This window comes from Diachasma alloeum, unplaced genomic scaffold (genome assembly GCF_001412515.2).
Source record: "Diachasma alloeum isolate Michigan unplaced genomic scaffold, Dall2.0 Dall_scaffold_00681, whole genome shotgun sequence".
NCBI lineage: Eukaryota > Metazoa > Arthropoda > Insecta > Hymenoptera > Braconidae > Diachasma > Diachasma alloeum.
In genome coordinates, this window is record NW_021680813.1 from 507,046 (window position 1) to 521,631 (window position 14,586).

Here is a 14,586-nt window from a genome sequence, read left to right on the forward strand (position 1 = left end):
GAGATTATTCGCGATCGATACGTAAATGTGAGAGTCATCAATTGATCTCTCCGTTAACTACTCTTGGTGGGCAACCAATGAGATCACTGGATTCTCTTTGATCAAGGGGCTCCGTTCATACTTTTGCGGGGGGGGGAGCGTGGGTGGTACTTCCGCCCTGCAGCATCTCTCACCCCACTCTCAGCACTGCTGAACAAGGATAGGTAGGGACCAAGTGCATCTCTCTCTGCCTAAACCTGTACAGCTTCCCCCACCACATGCGCGGTCCAGGTATTATTATGTCTATGGTCCCGGTCTCTATTTTTCCATGGTTATAACCGTATAACCTACAATTCCCAGTCGAAACAATCTCGCCAACTGTACTTTACTATTATACTAAATTGTTTCAACTTGGGGTCACCATACATTTCATGTACTATTTTTGATCGTCGAGGACGGGTCATGGCGTATGTAAATGTTGCGGAATGGAAAACCGATCAAGTGTGTGAATGGTTAAAAGGTGCCAACAAAAAAACTCATGAAATTATTGAGACCTTTGTGAAATTAATTGAGTGCTTTGGTGTTTTTGAGGGCGTGACGAGCATGTAAATTGACTTATCATTGTGCGTGGAGTCTTCAACTCCTGCATAACTCTCCCTTACAATTATCATTGCCTCAAAATGGACAAATTACTGCCCACTCATTTAATCGACTGACTTCTGATATATATTTTTTAATTTTTCATGAATATTCTCCATCCCATTTACTCTTTGTCGTGATGTGCGTAATGATTCCCTGTGATCTTTTTCTTCTCTTCCGCAGATGTTCTTATCTTGATGTTTTATCAGAAATACCTCCCGCCCCATTCCAACTGACACCCAATAGCTGACTCAAATTCATGACTAATGCCAATTCTATTGACATCTTTTAGGTCTTGACATCTCAGTTCTTCCCTACGTGCACAGTTTTACAAATAACAAAGTAAACGGTCAGCAATTATTGAGTCTAAGGCCTGAGGATTTGGAACAATTGGGTGTCCTCAAAGTGGGGCATCAGGAGATAATTCTTGAAGCTGTTGAGTACTTAAGAAACTTTCACTATGAGCTTGATCGCGAAAATCTCCAATTACTTGCACTACGGCTCTCTTGTCAAGCCCATAGTTTACACAATGAGCTATCGAGGCAAACAGATTCAAAGCCAGTAACAACACAAACATTATCCGATGTGGTCGGTGTTGTTACATCAGTTAAACCACTCGTGAGGTGGTTGGATAAGCCACCTTTCAGTGGACAATTAGAGTACGCTGACAAAAAAACACTATTATTAAAGTTGAGTATTGAAATGGCAACGTGTGCACAGAGAGACAGATTTGCGGAGAAGCCAATTGAGGAAATAAGAACAACTTGTGGCCAATTGGCTCAATTGGCTGATTATATTATTCAGGATATTTCTGATCCCATGATTCTCCAACCTGCGAGTTTGGATCTAGCGACGTTGAAAAAAAAACCTGGTGATGATCTGGGATTCTATATACTTCCATCGTTTCATGGAACTCATCAGATTGCTGAAATTAAGTTCAGCTCAGTAGCACATCAGTGCGGAAAGATGGAGGAGGGAGATGAAATTGTACAGGTAACTTTCACGTAACTTTTTTCAAGTAATACATGATTATTCCATTCATAAAAAAGGTCATGTAATAAATTGACACTCATTGGTCACTCTAATAAACAGGTTAATTATCAAACGGTCGTAGCATGGGAGAGGAAAAATGTCCTCGAATTGTTCAACGAGAGTCCGGCTGAAGTATTATTAACACTCAAACGTCGTCCACGGCATACTAAGGTTTACGGGCAGATTTACATAAAGCCGTACAGGTTACCGAGTAACAAAAAAACACCGTATGCTACGAGATGGCAACATAATTTACCATCACCTAGGCCTGAGTTATTAACAATACCAGATTTTACAATTCCACTCCCAAGGTAATTTAATGAATGATCCATTGATTTACACATTAAAATAATGAGAAAGCAAGATTGTTAATTTTACAATATTGACTTCTTGGCGACGATCAACATAAAATGTGTTTTTTATTTCAAATTTAAATTAATTTAATTTATGAGTATTCAAACTATAGTTCAGGAGAGAAATTTTAACGTGAGATTATCATTAGCTTCTAAGCAATGACTCCTCATCAGAGAAGTTATCGTTTATATCAAATTCTTGTAATTTGAAAATTTCTTCCTCTCAGGCTTTTCCTATATGAGTATTGTTTTCATAATAATGGAACACGACATCTTCAGTTTAAAAGTTCTCATTTTTGGTTCCCATTAAAATTTTGTAATTTTAATTCAATGCCATTCTTGAATTCATTGGTGAATACTATTGAGTGAAACGTATTAATTCGTACATTCATCATATAAATCCCTAATTTGTCGGAAAAACCGTCATATTTTCGGATAAAACATTTTCTTCTCCGAGTAAGAGGAAATATCAATATGCAAATAGAAATATTGCCAATTTAATGACGCCCTTATATAAATAAATATGAGACATTCCATACCAAATCAACCATCAAAACTATTAATGAATCTCATTTCTAAATTATAAGCCATAAATAGTCTATTTTGATCACGTTTCAGATAAGAAAAAAATCCATTCATTTTCATTTTGTCCGTGCCTAAAATTTAAATTTGAAAAAGAAAAAAAAAGAAAAAATGTGTTATCATAAGATGGATTTCCAAAAAAATTGAGCTAATATTGTCAGTGTTTGGCAATAAGTGCTGCTAAGACAGTAAACATTTGCAAATTGTTTATTTACATAAAATTCGATTTTGGACATGCCAATTATGTTCATAAATAAAAAAAATCAAGGTGGCTGAGTAGGCATGGAATGCCAACAATGTCTTATGTATAAATTCGATTAAAATATTGAAAAGATGAAACAATTTTTTGATTCCCATGCCATGAATTTCCGGTGCAATCATATTGATTTACATACTATTTTTACTACTAGGCACGCCCCAAAGGATCCAAATCCAGCGCCTATCAGTACAATCAGCACTGTCAGTATGCTAGATACGATGGGGACCGATAGTAGTGACTCTGATTGTGAAGTCGAACCACCACTTTCAAGCCGTTTGTACCCATCAAAACCTAGAGCCTTAGTACAACGTCGTGCCACAATAACTGGTGCAAGTCCTACCACCAAACATACAATAGATATAGAACAATTTTGGAAAGAATTGAAGCAAGAACACAGTACAACGTTTCAGTTGAGAGATAAGGCTGCATCCTGCGCCCACGGATTAGATACAGTACCCACGAATCTGCGACCACAGACGTGCTTGGGCATTGAACAATCAAAGCGTAAAAAACGAATTCAAGAAGATAAAAAAAGTGAGAACGGTATAACGTCAAAAAATAACACAAATCATAACAAAATTGAGAGTGCCAGTGAGAATAATTTATCAAAAAGTGACGGAGATGAGTATGCTATTAATACGATAATCGGAAAAACGAATAACACTTGTGATTCTTTAGTATTTTCAACCGGAAAATACGGTCTGCCTAACACTTGCACTGCTGATGATATCGACACAATTTACCCCTCCGAAAGTGAGAACTATTGTCGTAATGACCAAGGAAAATTGGACAAAAGTCACAGTACTCCTCCGTATGATGAAATAGAAATAACTCCTGTGAAGATAAATTCTGGTGATCCTGGAAATTCATTAAAAGATCATCCAAACTGTACGAAGAGAATTGATGTGTTGAAGACTGATATTAACGTAAGGGAGGATAATTTAGAAATTAATAAAACGTTCGAGATGATGGAGGTTGTTAGGTTGGAGGGTCATGTCGCACAGAAGATTAATTCTATAGAGGAAAGAGTTCGAGAGAGTAATACCACCGACCTAAGGACGAATCTGAAAGTGTCTGATGTAAAAGATTTATATGAAAATAATGCATGTAAGGATTTAAAGAAAGAACAAAGGAAATCTGAAATCATCATCAACGATCGAGAAGAGTCATTAGTCACGAACATGATAATTCCGTCAGAGACACAAAAAAACGCGAATTATTTATCAAATTATGGAAGTAGCCAAGGGAAATCTGAATCAAGGTACATGGATAGAATTCATAGTAATAGGAGTAAAGCTGAAGCATTGTTGGATAAATTTGATCAGACAAGTCTGCCAATAACTGAAAATAGTGAAATTTTAGATATTAACGCGGAAGAGATTTCGATGGCATCAATGAATATTTCAAAAAAAAATTATGTTACGTCAGAATCAAAAGAAAATTTGAGCCCAAAATCAACAAAGTTACCGTCAGTTATCTTCAAACGTGATACCACAACAGGAGAAAATGAGGAATGTGAACCGATGTCTCGTCAAGTTATAGAATGTAAAGAGTGTACTAAAAGACCTGAAATAAACGTGCGTTCTACGCCACCGGAACCCCCGCCTCGTAGATACTTCACGAAACTATCACCTCTGAATCTAGATGCTAACGTCATTCCACCTGAGCCACCAGAGAGGCCAAAAGTTACTTTAAATCGTTCGAATTCAAAAAGAGAACTTCATCGCATTGAAAATCGTTCAAATTGTGAATTAATAGTCCCATCAAATCAGCGAGAATTTTTCGAGGGGCATCACGATTTCGTAGAAAAGTCCACAGACTTCATAGACGAAACGAGCAGTGCAATCCGTGATCGAAGAGCCTTAATTGGTCACTTCGATTACGTAGAATCCTACGAGAGCCAGATAAAGGGAGATAAACCAATCGCAGAAAAATACGAGTTATTTACTGAGAAATTTGGCAACGGAAATGCTTTGATAGTTCAAAGCCAACCGGAAATTGTTGTACGTACTGCGGACTCACCGGACGCAGCTAAATATTCGACACAAGCATCAGAGTTGAAAACACGAACATTGGAGAAAGATAAACATGGTGAAAAAGGTGTTGTTAATAGAGCTATGATGGTGGCGAGGAGTATTGGACTTCACAGTGCATCAAAACTATCATCGAATAGTCCTAGGAGTAGTAGAAAGCGAAACATTTTGTTGGCAAAAAGACGAAATGTTTCCGTTAAAGATATTGGTGCTGGAGAATTGGAGGGCTGGTTGACATACCGAAGCAGAGGTGCAGGAGGGGCTTGGGCGAGGTCATGGTTTGTGCTCAAAGGATCGTCTCTCTACAGATTTGAAAACCCTGAAAGTCTTAAATCAGATTGTTTGATTGTTCTACCAGGTTTCACAGCTTCTCAAGCTCCAGAAGTTAAATCTCGAAAGTTTGCATTTAAAGTTTATCACACTGGAACAGTATTTTATTTCGCCGCTGATGCAGAAGACTCTTTAAGTCTTTGGTTGGATTCTATCAATAAAGCTACACTGGGGGCTGATAGTTATAACAGAACTAGTGGACTATTTAGTGAAACGGATGACAGTGATAGTGAATCTAAAGGAAAACTAAAAAATACCGGATCAGAGTTAAAACCGAGTACTGATAAAGCTTCGTCATTCGGCTCTTTAAAGAAAATTGGAAGGAAGAATTCGGGTGCGAAGGATCATGAAATTGGAGGGGCTAGCTTGGATAGAAAATATCTCAGATTTTTAGGCGCACGAACTCAAGATATTCCTGTGCCCACAGCACAATTCAGGAGTTATAGAAGAGTTCTACCGTTGACGACACCTAATCAAAAACCGGAGTCAACATTAACTTCCCCGGATCTGCGGATTATTGTAGCTGGGAGTACGTTTTATGCGTTGACGTCTTCACATAGCTCTACGGATGTACCAACCACTAGTAGAGACATGGAGGATTATCGTCAGACAACCGACAGGTAATTTTGATGGCACAGAATTTTCTCTTTGATGGTAATTGGCTTCTCTTTTATTTACTCATTGACCACTTCTTCCTATCACCAAATAGAGAAAACACTTGTACATTATCAATACCATACTTTTATTTGCAATAAACTAATCTCTCCTAAGCACCAACTGGACTTTTTGTTCATTTTTACTTTTCTGTATACTTTTGTACATGGCCTTAACTCATTAAATTCACTTTTCTCTTTTTCATTAATGATGACAGGTAAGTAGTGAAGAATTTAATGGAGGTTACCTTAGCAGCTGCATACACTTTCTCGGTAATATGAACTTTCAGTGTATCTGAATCCCTACCATGGACATACGTGCCACAAAATTGCTGCAGTACTAAAATGTTGCTGACGAATTGATGCAAAATCTGTGTAAAAAGTCTTATCGTTATTATTAGCAAAAAATCAGGAAAAAAATTTGCAGTTTTAGGGGATATTTCCTATGGAGTGAAAATTTTTGCGACAAATAGTCTTATAGCACTCCTACTGACGGGAGAGATTATAATCTGAAACTAATTTTAACACTTCGTTAGACGCATTATGATCGCGGCGCCACACTTTTTCCGATTTTTGCTTCCGAATGGAAACTTTGTAATCGTCCGATTTTCATATTCTCTAATTTTCATTGGAAATGATGTAGAATGGTCTGAAACGTAAAAATACGAAGTTTGGCGACCATGTCTACATGTGAATATGTCCACCGCCACTTTCCCGATGGTCAATTTTTAGAAAATTGAGTAATTAAGTGGCTAAAATAATTCAAAAATATTTGAAATTTTGTCAAATAGGTCTTAATGAGGACTAACTCTGTGCACAATTTCAGCCCGATCGGTCAAGTAGTTTTTAAGATGAAGCGATTCGTTTTTACATATCTTTGGGTTCCTAGTTTCGAATGAATTGTATTATGGCTTGAAATGTTTGTATTGATGCCCTCAACTTCGAGTTGAACGATGGTTACGATAACTGCCACCGTTGATTTAATTTTTTTATGATAATTTTCAGAAATTTCAAATTTTTTATCAGTTTCCCCGAAAATTAGCTTTTTCATGGTTTCGTCAAATGTGATGTTTCAAACTCAATCATTTATGAATAAATACATTTTTTTCCATGATATTCTGTTGAAATTTTGTTATGATATAAATAGTTTCAATTGATTTATACAAGAATTTCAGGAATCGCTTATGGTATTCGAAAGTTTGTTGCCTTTCCATGATTGTGGAAAATACACTTTCGTTGATTATTTGAATGAAAGAAAAAGGTTCAAATTACATTTAAGGTTAATCTATTTATTTAATAATTTTAAGGATTCATGCAAACCTGATATGAGCAACTAAAATATAATTAAAAAAAAAAACTGATATTTTAGTGATCTGGGGCCCATAACCGATGTTATGGGAAAAGACGGAAAAAAAAAATCTCATTTTCACGTGGGTCAAGCGTCAGATGTTGGATTTTCTCAGAGGGAACGTGGACTTTCACCAAAATCGATTTTTTTGGCAAATTCATTCAAGTATGCGTAAATAAAATTTTTCTATTAACATTTTATCGAAGTGCTGAGGAGAGAGAACTGTAAAAAAGACAATCACTTGTATAGAAGAAAGGGATAATAAGAATAATGATGATGATAGCATTCAACTAAGTTGAAAATCTGACAAAATTAGTTGAAAAGAAATCTTATTCAATTTAATAAAATGAAATAAACAATGAATTATACATGCTAGAAGGAAATGGTTTGCAAAATAACCATTCGGAAGCATATTGCTAATTTATTAGCAAAAATAACTATACTATATGCAATACAAGGGTAATTTCCCACTTGTTATTTATTATTTCCAAATTTTCCAGATTTATTCTAGATTTTTATCTCTTCGCTAAACTCGAAAAATCCATTTTCTCATAATACTCTGCGTTATTTTTGAATTTCTAGATTAATTTTTATTAATAATACTCCACTGCCGATTGAGCACAAACTCAACCAGAATGTTTCTATTCATATTAACTTTCGTTTAACACTCCCTTGATCGCTCAAAACTCACAAACGCCGTTGGTAGCGCCATAAGAGCCGCGCCGCACCAGCGTAAATCGACACAATGATAAATTTGAAAGATCTAGGCAAAATCTGAAAAAAATTAAGAGTGATCTAGATCGCATACTTGAAGAAGTCCCGTGAAATTTTTTATGTTCAGTGTCAATTACCTATAATTATATATTCGAGCTCAAAGTTTCCATGTTTTTCCAAAAATTCGCCTTATACGATTGCGAGCTTTCGGGTCGTGCTATAAACCTCCCACGAGCCAAAAAACACTTTTCCCACGAGTATCGAACGATATTGTTCATCACAATGTGTGAAAAGGGACGTTTTAGGCACGCGAAGCATTCCAAAAGAATAGTCCCATTTTTTTGCATTAAAAATTGGACTATTCATCCAGAGCATGGAGAATATTGAATGGAACATGCGATAGTTTGCATTAATTCAAAATATACGCAATCATTGGAACGTTCTTTTTGTGGTTCGAGTAATGATGTTTTGGTTATTTTTTTTTCTTTCATAAAAGGTCTGTTCGTTTGAAAACTAGACGGGTTATTCTAATTGTGCCTAAAACACCAATTGATGTGGTTGACGTGCCATATTATTGAAATACCTACCACATAATATTAACAATAAATACAAGGAATTTTTTATGAGAAATTTCATAATCGTTACGGAACTCTGCCATTACAATGCCCAGAACACACGATTGAGAATTGCGATTTTGTTTCCCAGATCCCAACCGAGCCGCTGTCGCCGATCCGAAGATTTGCGTGGCTTCGTAACTCTTGAGGATTTTATGCTCTCTCATCAACAGTACGCTCATCAACGGTCAATGAACACCTCATCTACATCGCCTCGAAAAACCCCCCTAACAAGCGAACACGTTCAACTTCAATACCGCCAGCATGATGACAACCACACACACTTCAACCCGGATATCTTGACCAACGGAATGATCTATGGTCACCCACGAAATGGCGAAGATTTATCACCTTTCAACAAAGGAACTTGCAGTTATGCCAGAAATCCAAGTGAAACTTCAAAGCCAGACAAGCCGGAGTCAATTAATAACCAGAAATTTCAGCCAATAAACAAACGTCCTTCTCCAGTTCCAAAAGAAACGTGTGATCGGATCTGTATTTACGAAAAAAGACAACAAGAAGCAATTCTTCATCATCCCCTGAAAACGGATGCTCTACATTGGCAGAATGTCTGTAACGAAATGAAACGGATCAATTCACCACTTGATGGGAGATCTACTCATAATTCTCCTAATATCACTACACACATGACGAAAATTGATCCCAGGAACGAATCACTTCAACTGATGAATGTAAAGGACGGTAGAAATCGTGAATTCCATAGGGAAGACGTTTTTCAGTCTGTATCGCGGAAATCTGTCAGAGAAAATGGCTACTCGGGGTCAAGTGGAGACTTGACCTGTTGCACATCCTCGGACACTCTCCGAAGAGCTCGAAATGAAGCTGCAGTCAGTAGAAAGGGGAGTTTTAACCTGAATGATCGATGCAGAGATGATAAAAGGTGGATGGACTCATTAAGACGGTCAGATAAAAAAATAAGTGCTGGGCAGAAGGCGAGACTGAAGAGTGTAGCTCAGTACCAACCGCCACCTATTCATTCATCTCCGTTTGAACAGGATGGGATGAGAGCTGCCTTCGAAATGCATTTAGATAAAGAGCACGCTCAGAAAACGAATAGATTGAAGAATTTTTTTGGGGTTAAGAGTCCACAGAAGCCTAGTAGTTTAGATCTCCCTAAAGAACAACAAAAAACACTTCTGGGTTCTCCCAGGCTACATAGGGCATTGTTCAAAGACAAAAGCTCTAGTCAAAAGAGATCCGGGAGTCAAAGCCCTGGAGACAGTGGTATTAGTCAATCCTTGAGTTCGTACAGTGGAATGAGTCAGTCTCATACATTGAGTCAGAGTTTTAGTTCTGTCAGTTCAACCAGTGATTGGAGTCCAGAAACTCCATCGATGAATGCTGACAAGAATATTGTCATACATGGAAATAAGAGGATCAATACCAGCCATTTAATATATCCGCCGACACTTCCATATATACCGCCACCCAGTTCTCCACCTCCCGATGACTATCCTGGCTTAGAGTATCCCCCTGTTTTTGAACCTGGGACTTACTCACTGTCGGATACCTCCCTGCTTAGAGAAAGGTGTAGGAAAGATCGAGATAAGAGTCAATAGTGCTTGAAGTATTCCTTCGGTTACCGAGATATCTGCGTAGTGAGGGAAAGAATATCTTTACAATTTCAAATATAGATTTTCAAGAGGTATGAACTCTTCGATATTATTATTTTGGACAATTTTTTAATACTATTATCGGGGATAAATAAAGGTTTTGGCCCAATGGCGATGCTCAAGGCTTGAATGTGTTGATATCGATTCAAAAGAGGCCGAGTGAAAACATCCAAGAGACACGCGACAGTTATGTTGATTACAATAATGTCTAAAAATAGAGAATTCCAAGAGTCCTTTTTGGAAACTGGGAAAAAGTACAACGAAAATGGTTTCTCGATATTTTCTTCTGTAATGGATGATTAACGGATGCATTCGACTTGCCTTAAACATTTGAATAATTTGAACCGGCGAAATTCAGTTTTTTTTCATGTTCTTGGACAGAGAAATAGGTCACAAAATGAGGTTACAATAGACAATTGTAGCTGCAAAGGGTGTAAGAAGTGACATAAAAGCTTGAGGTCTGGGGTAACGCGTCAAGAAAACAAGCTAAACTTTAACAAATTTCCCGGCAAAAACATGTGCCTACTTCTCAATACGGGTTGTAATACCGATGTTGGAGATTTCTTCTTCGTACACGAATTGCATATGAAAACTATATAGAATATTCGTTGATGAAATGAAGTTCGTGGAGAAAGAAAAAGTTATCAACGTTGAAAATTCGATCCTGGGAGGTAAAATTCGCAGGAAAATTTTACTTGGATAATTTTGTAACTTTTCAACAGAATTAGAGATTTTATCATAAAAATCAGTGTTTAGAACCATTTCAGATAACTTTTGAAAATCTAGTTGAACATATTGAGTATGAACATGAGTTGGAGAGCTAAATTAGTAATGAAAAACCGTCCATTCTGTGCCTCTGCTGATATTAGTAGTTGAAAAATATCTAGTGTCAACTTTTGGTCAACATTTCGCTATTGAAGTTGGTCCGCAAATTACAGAGAAATTGTTGATAGTTATCAGTGGGATTTTTTTTCTATTAGTGCCCCTGAATTTTGATGCTTCCTTTCAAGCAAACATTCGAGTATTATAGAAACTATTGTATCATTAAAACAAAACATATCTTCTGCCAATTTGAATTGATTGAAAACAATAATTATTTTCTGTTGCAACATGAAGTAATATGTCATTGGATTCCTCACATATGTCAAATATATCTCCTTTCAACTCGTAGATTAATGTGCTAAAAGTTTTAAAAAATGCTATATAAATATATCGACCAAAATTCACAACGACTTTAGAGTAAGAAACAGTATTTCACACCTATGTGATAACCCGTTCATGCTAAAGTGCCTATGATAGTTTTCAAACTATACATATCCTGTATTTATATGTTAATTAAAATTTTCGAACTCACGTTTTACATAGTTATCCAGTAATTAATCGACTTCGAACTACAGGGTGTCCCATTTGAAAAAATCCGGCCAAATGTCTCCTAAGGCGGGCAAGTAACAAAAAATGTTCGATACAAAAATTGTAGTGTTTTGAGGGGGTCATTCGATGCATTTATTATTTTAAGCTATCAAGCTCATCTTTGCAAGTTGCAAGCACAAAGTGCTTTTTTTATTAATGGCAACCACATTTTTCAGCCCACTGAAACTTGTTCATCTTGAGGAGTTGTTTTCAGATACGTCATCATTCATGTAATTTCCTCTAATTTTACTCGAAAAATGTCACAAAAACGAGTTCTGTGGTCAAATTGAAGATTCAGACTTTTTTAGTGTGACCCAGGATGCACCACGTGGAGGCAAAGTCTACTTCGCATCTCTAGCGCTAAAAAAACGAAAAAAATAACGCGAACGTGTGTGGAAGTTCCTGAGAGTTTACAGGAGATATTCAATGTTTCCACCGTTAATCCTCCTAAACTGGCTCAATGAGCAAACCGCCGCCTTTTCTCGATTTTTTCTTGTTGCATGCAAAATTATGTATGAAAAAATTTGTAAAAATTGCAATGCCCAGTTCAAACCCTCTAAAATAGACTGGTAAGATTCCTATCCCTTGAAAACCCCATGAATGCCATGAAAAATAATAATTTAGTGAGACTGGTACAGAAAAGCGGCGCCTCGCCGCTCGAAGCCAGTGGACTCGTATAGTCGGTTTTTAGCCGCGTTGTTACCACGTCGTTCATTTCAGTTCAGACATACTAGAAACGTCAATATCTCTATCACGTGCCGTGTTTGGCGTATCATAAAAAACGCGATTTTTTTTTTAGAGCATAAATGGTGTTTAAGTCGAGAAAAATGTGTGCAGTGTAGATTTTTATTCACGTATAGGGCTCCAATGTGGCAACACCGCGCTAGCCGTAACACGGGCGGCGCGTTGCTCACCGAGCCAGTGGATTCGGGTGGGCACCGAATGCCAGTTCAGGAGGGTTAACTCGATTCTGGTTGAATTGGCACTGATTAGAACAAAAGAAACCTGGAAGTAGTAGAAAAAAAATTTGTTTATTGTTTACATTTGATAACTCCTGTTAGTAAACAGATCAACGGAACAATTACATCAAGGTGCGCCAAGGATGTTTGAATCTTCCATTTGACCACAAAACTCGTTTTTGTGTCATTTTTCGAGTAAAATTAGAAGAAATTACATGAATGATGAGGTATCTGAAAACAATTCATCAAGATGAACAGGTTTCATTGGGGTGAGAAATGCGGTTGCACTTCTTTCATAAAAAAAGCACTTTGTGCTTGCAACTTGCAAGCATGAGCTTGGAAGCTCAAAATAATAAATGCATCGAATGACCCTTCGAAACCCTACAATTTTTGTATCCAACATTTTTTTGTTACTTGCCCATTTCAGGAGATATTTGGCCGTATTTTTTCAAATGGGACAACCTGTATAAGAGTCATTTTTTTAAATATTTATGTATACATAATGTGCATTGAAGTAACTGAATAAATAACGAAGTTGCTCATATTCTTAGTGTATTTTGATGCTGTATATAAAAACATTTATACTGTTGAGAAAGTTTAACCTTTGTATTTTACGCAGGTCATCTGTAGCTAGTGTAGAAAGTGAAGGGGAGGCTTGAAAATGACGAAAAATTGAATTGAGAAGGTTCTCGTTTTATATGCATATTCTACTCATGTAAAAAACAGAATATGTACCAAAGTTGTCGACAACTAGTATCCCTTGTGTTGTCGACAGGTGCCGATGTCCTCCATTTAAAAACTACATAGAAGCTTACGTCTAGAGGAAAGCACTACCATTATTCTTCCCAATGAAATTGTTGTTATGTCCTGGAGAAGGCGTTACTAATTTTCGTATTCAAATAATCTGATTTGTTCTTGTTCCAGGGGAAATGCCTGAAGGTATTATCAGTTTTCAACTATTCATATACCACAGATGAAATATGAATAATTTTTATGAAAAGACTATTGCAACTTAATATTATTTTCCAACAAAAATTCATCAATAGATTTCATAGCTTTGATATTATTTTGCAAATAGATTTTCTGGATATCATCTCCAATGTTAATGTTGAATGCTCTCAACTCATTTGCTAATCTAATATATTTCTCTTTAAATGATAATTAGGACAATTCCATAACACATGGTCTAAAGCCATCATTATATGATCACAGTTGCAAGCTGAACTCAGAATATTTTTCTTAAATAAATAACTATTAAATAGCGGGTGATTTGACTTTATTCTATTGCACCTTCTAGTAATACTTGTAGCTATTTTTTCTTTTACAACCGTTGCTTATCATAACGGAATTCTTTCACATGGTGGAAATATTTTACTCCTATTTTATTTTCATCTTCCTGTACTAATAAATATTCGTTAGAATCAGAAATGAGTTTTTGGCATGCGTACGGTCATCCGAAACTGTATTAGTTGGTATATGTTAAATCTGGGAACTAAAATTCACCAAGTACAGTAGAGTCTCCCTAACTTCATCACGTCGGGGCTACAAATTCCACGAAATGAGCGATTGGGGACAACCGCACTCTGTCGCTAGAGGGGCGTCGCCCAAGTAAAGTGAGAGTAACAAGTTATGAGACACGGAGTATGAAAAGTGTGGGAGCAGAGGCTGTTTACGGCGCATTCACCAAGCGCAGAGGGATACAAGCATATTACTCATACACGTTTGGGGTGTTCAGAGTAAGGGAACACCCTCCCCACTGTCGCTGATCGCTGGAAAGTTGGAGAGTAAAGAAGTTAGGGAGACTGCAAAACAGCTGGCTACGTATGAAAAAATTGATTTCACGAATGAACACATGTTCAACACTATTGATACTGACACACTATGGTTAATCACGGTTTATTATTTCAACACACGGTGTTCTGATACCTTACTGTCTACAGTATAATTGAACGATGATGTTTATCACAATGATAACTCACGGAGAGGGTTCTTACACATTTTACGTCGCAGCATACACTGTGCAAAATATTTCGAACGTCAGATAGAC

At 36.9% G+C, this 14,586-nt stretch overlaps 1 protein-coding gene across 2 annotated transcripts; it reads left to right on the forward strand.

Annotated features, from left to right (window-relative positions):
• Positions 1–341: 341 nt before the first annotated feature.
• LOC107044159 lies at positions 342–11,813 on the forward strand. Of its 2 annotated transcripts, none has more exons than XM_015265946.1 (5): positions 342–499; positions 911–1,611; positions 1,711–1,961; positions 2,996–5,827; positions 8,628–11,813. In XM_015265946.1, the coding sequence occupies exons 1-5, from the start codon at positions 442–444 to the stop codon at positions 10,114–10,116; spliced, it is 5,331 nt and encodes a 1,776-aa protein (XP_015121432.1). In that variant the 5' UTR covers positions 342–441; the 3' UTR covers positions 10,117–11,813. The 2 variants fall into 2 exon arrangements, with proteins under 2 accessions (XP_015121432.1, XP_015121433.1); XM_015265947.1 differs by having other exon boundaries at positions 342–480.
• The last annotated feature ends 2,773 nt before the right edge of the window (positions 11,814–14,586 follow it).

Bases quoted from the DNA above. Each gene is read 5' to 3' on its own strand.
- LOC107044159 (XM_015265946.1), top strand. From the start codon at position 442: ATGGCGTATGTAAATGTTGCGGAATGGAAAACCGATCAAGTGTGTGAA. The intron at 1,612-1,710 runs GTAACTTTCACG...TCTAATAAACAG, and splicing joins AGGGAGATGAAATTGTACAG to GTTAATTATCAAACGGTCGT. The intron at 5,828-8,627 runs GTAATTTTGATG...TTTGTTTCCCAG, and splicing joins TATCGTCAGACAACCGACAG to ATCCCAACCGAGCCGCTGTC.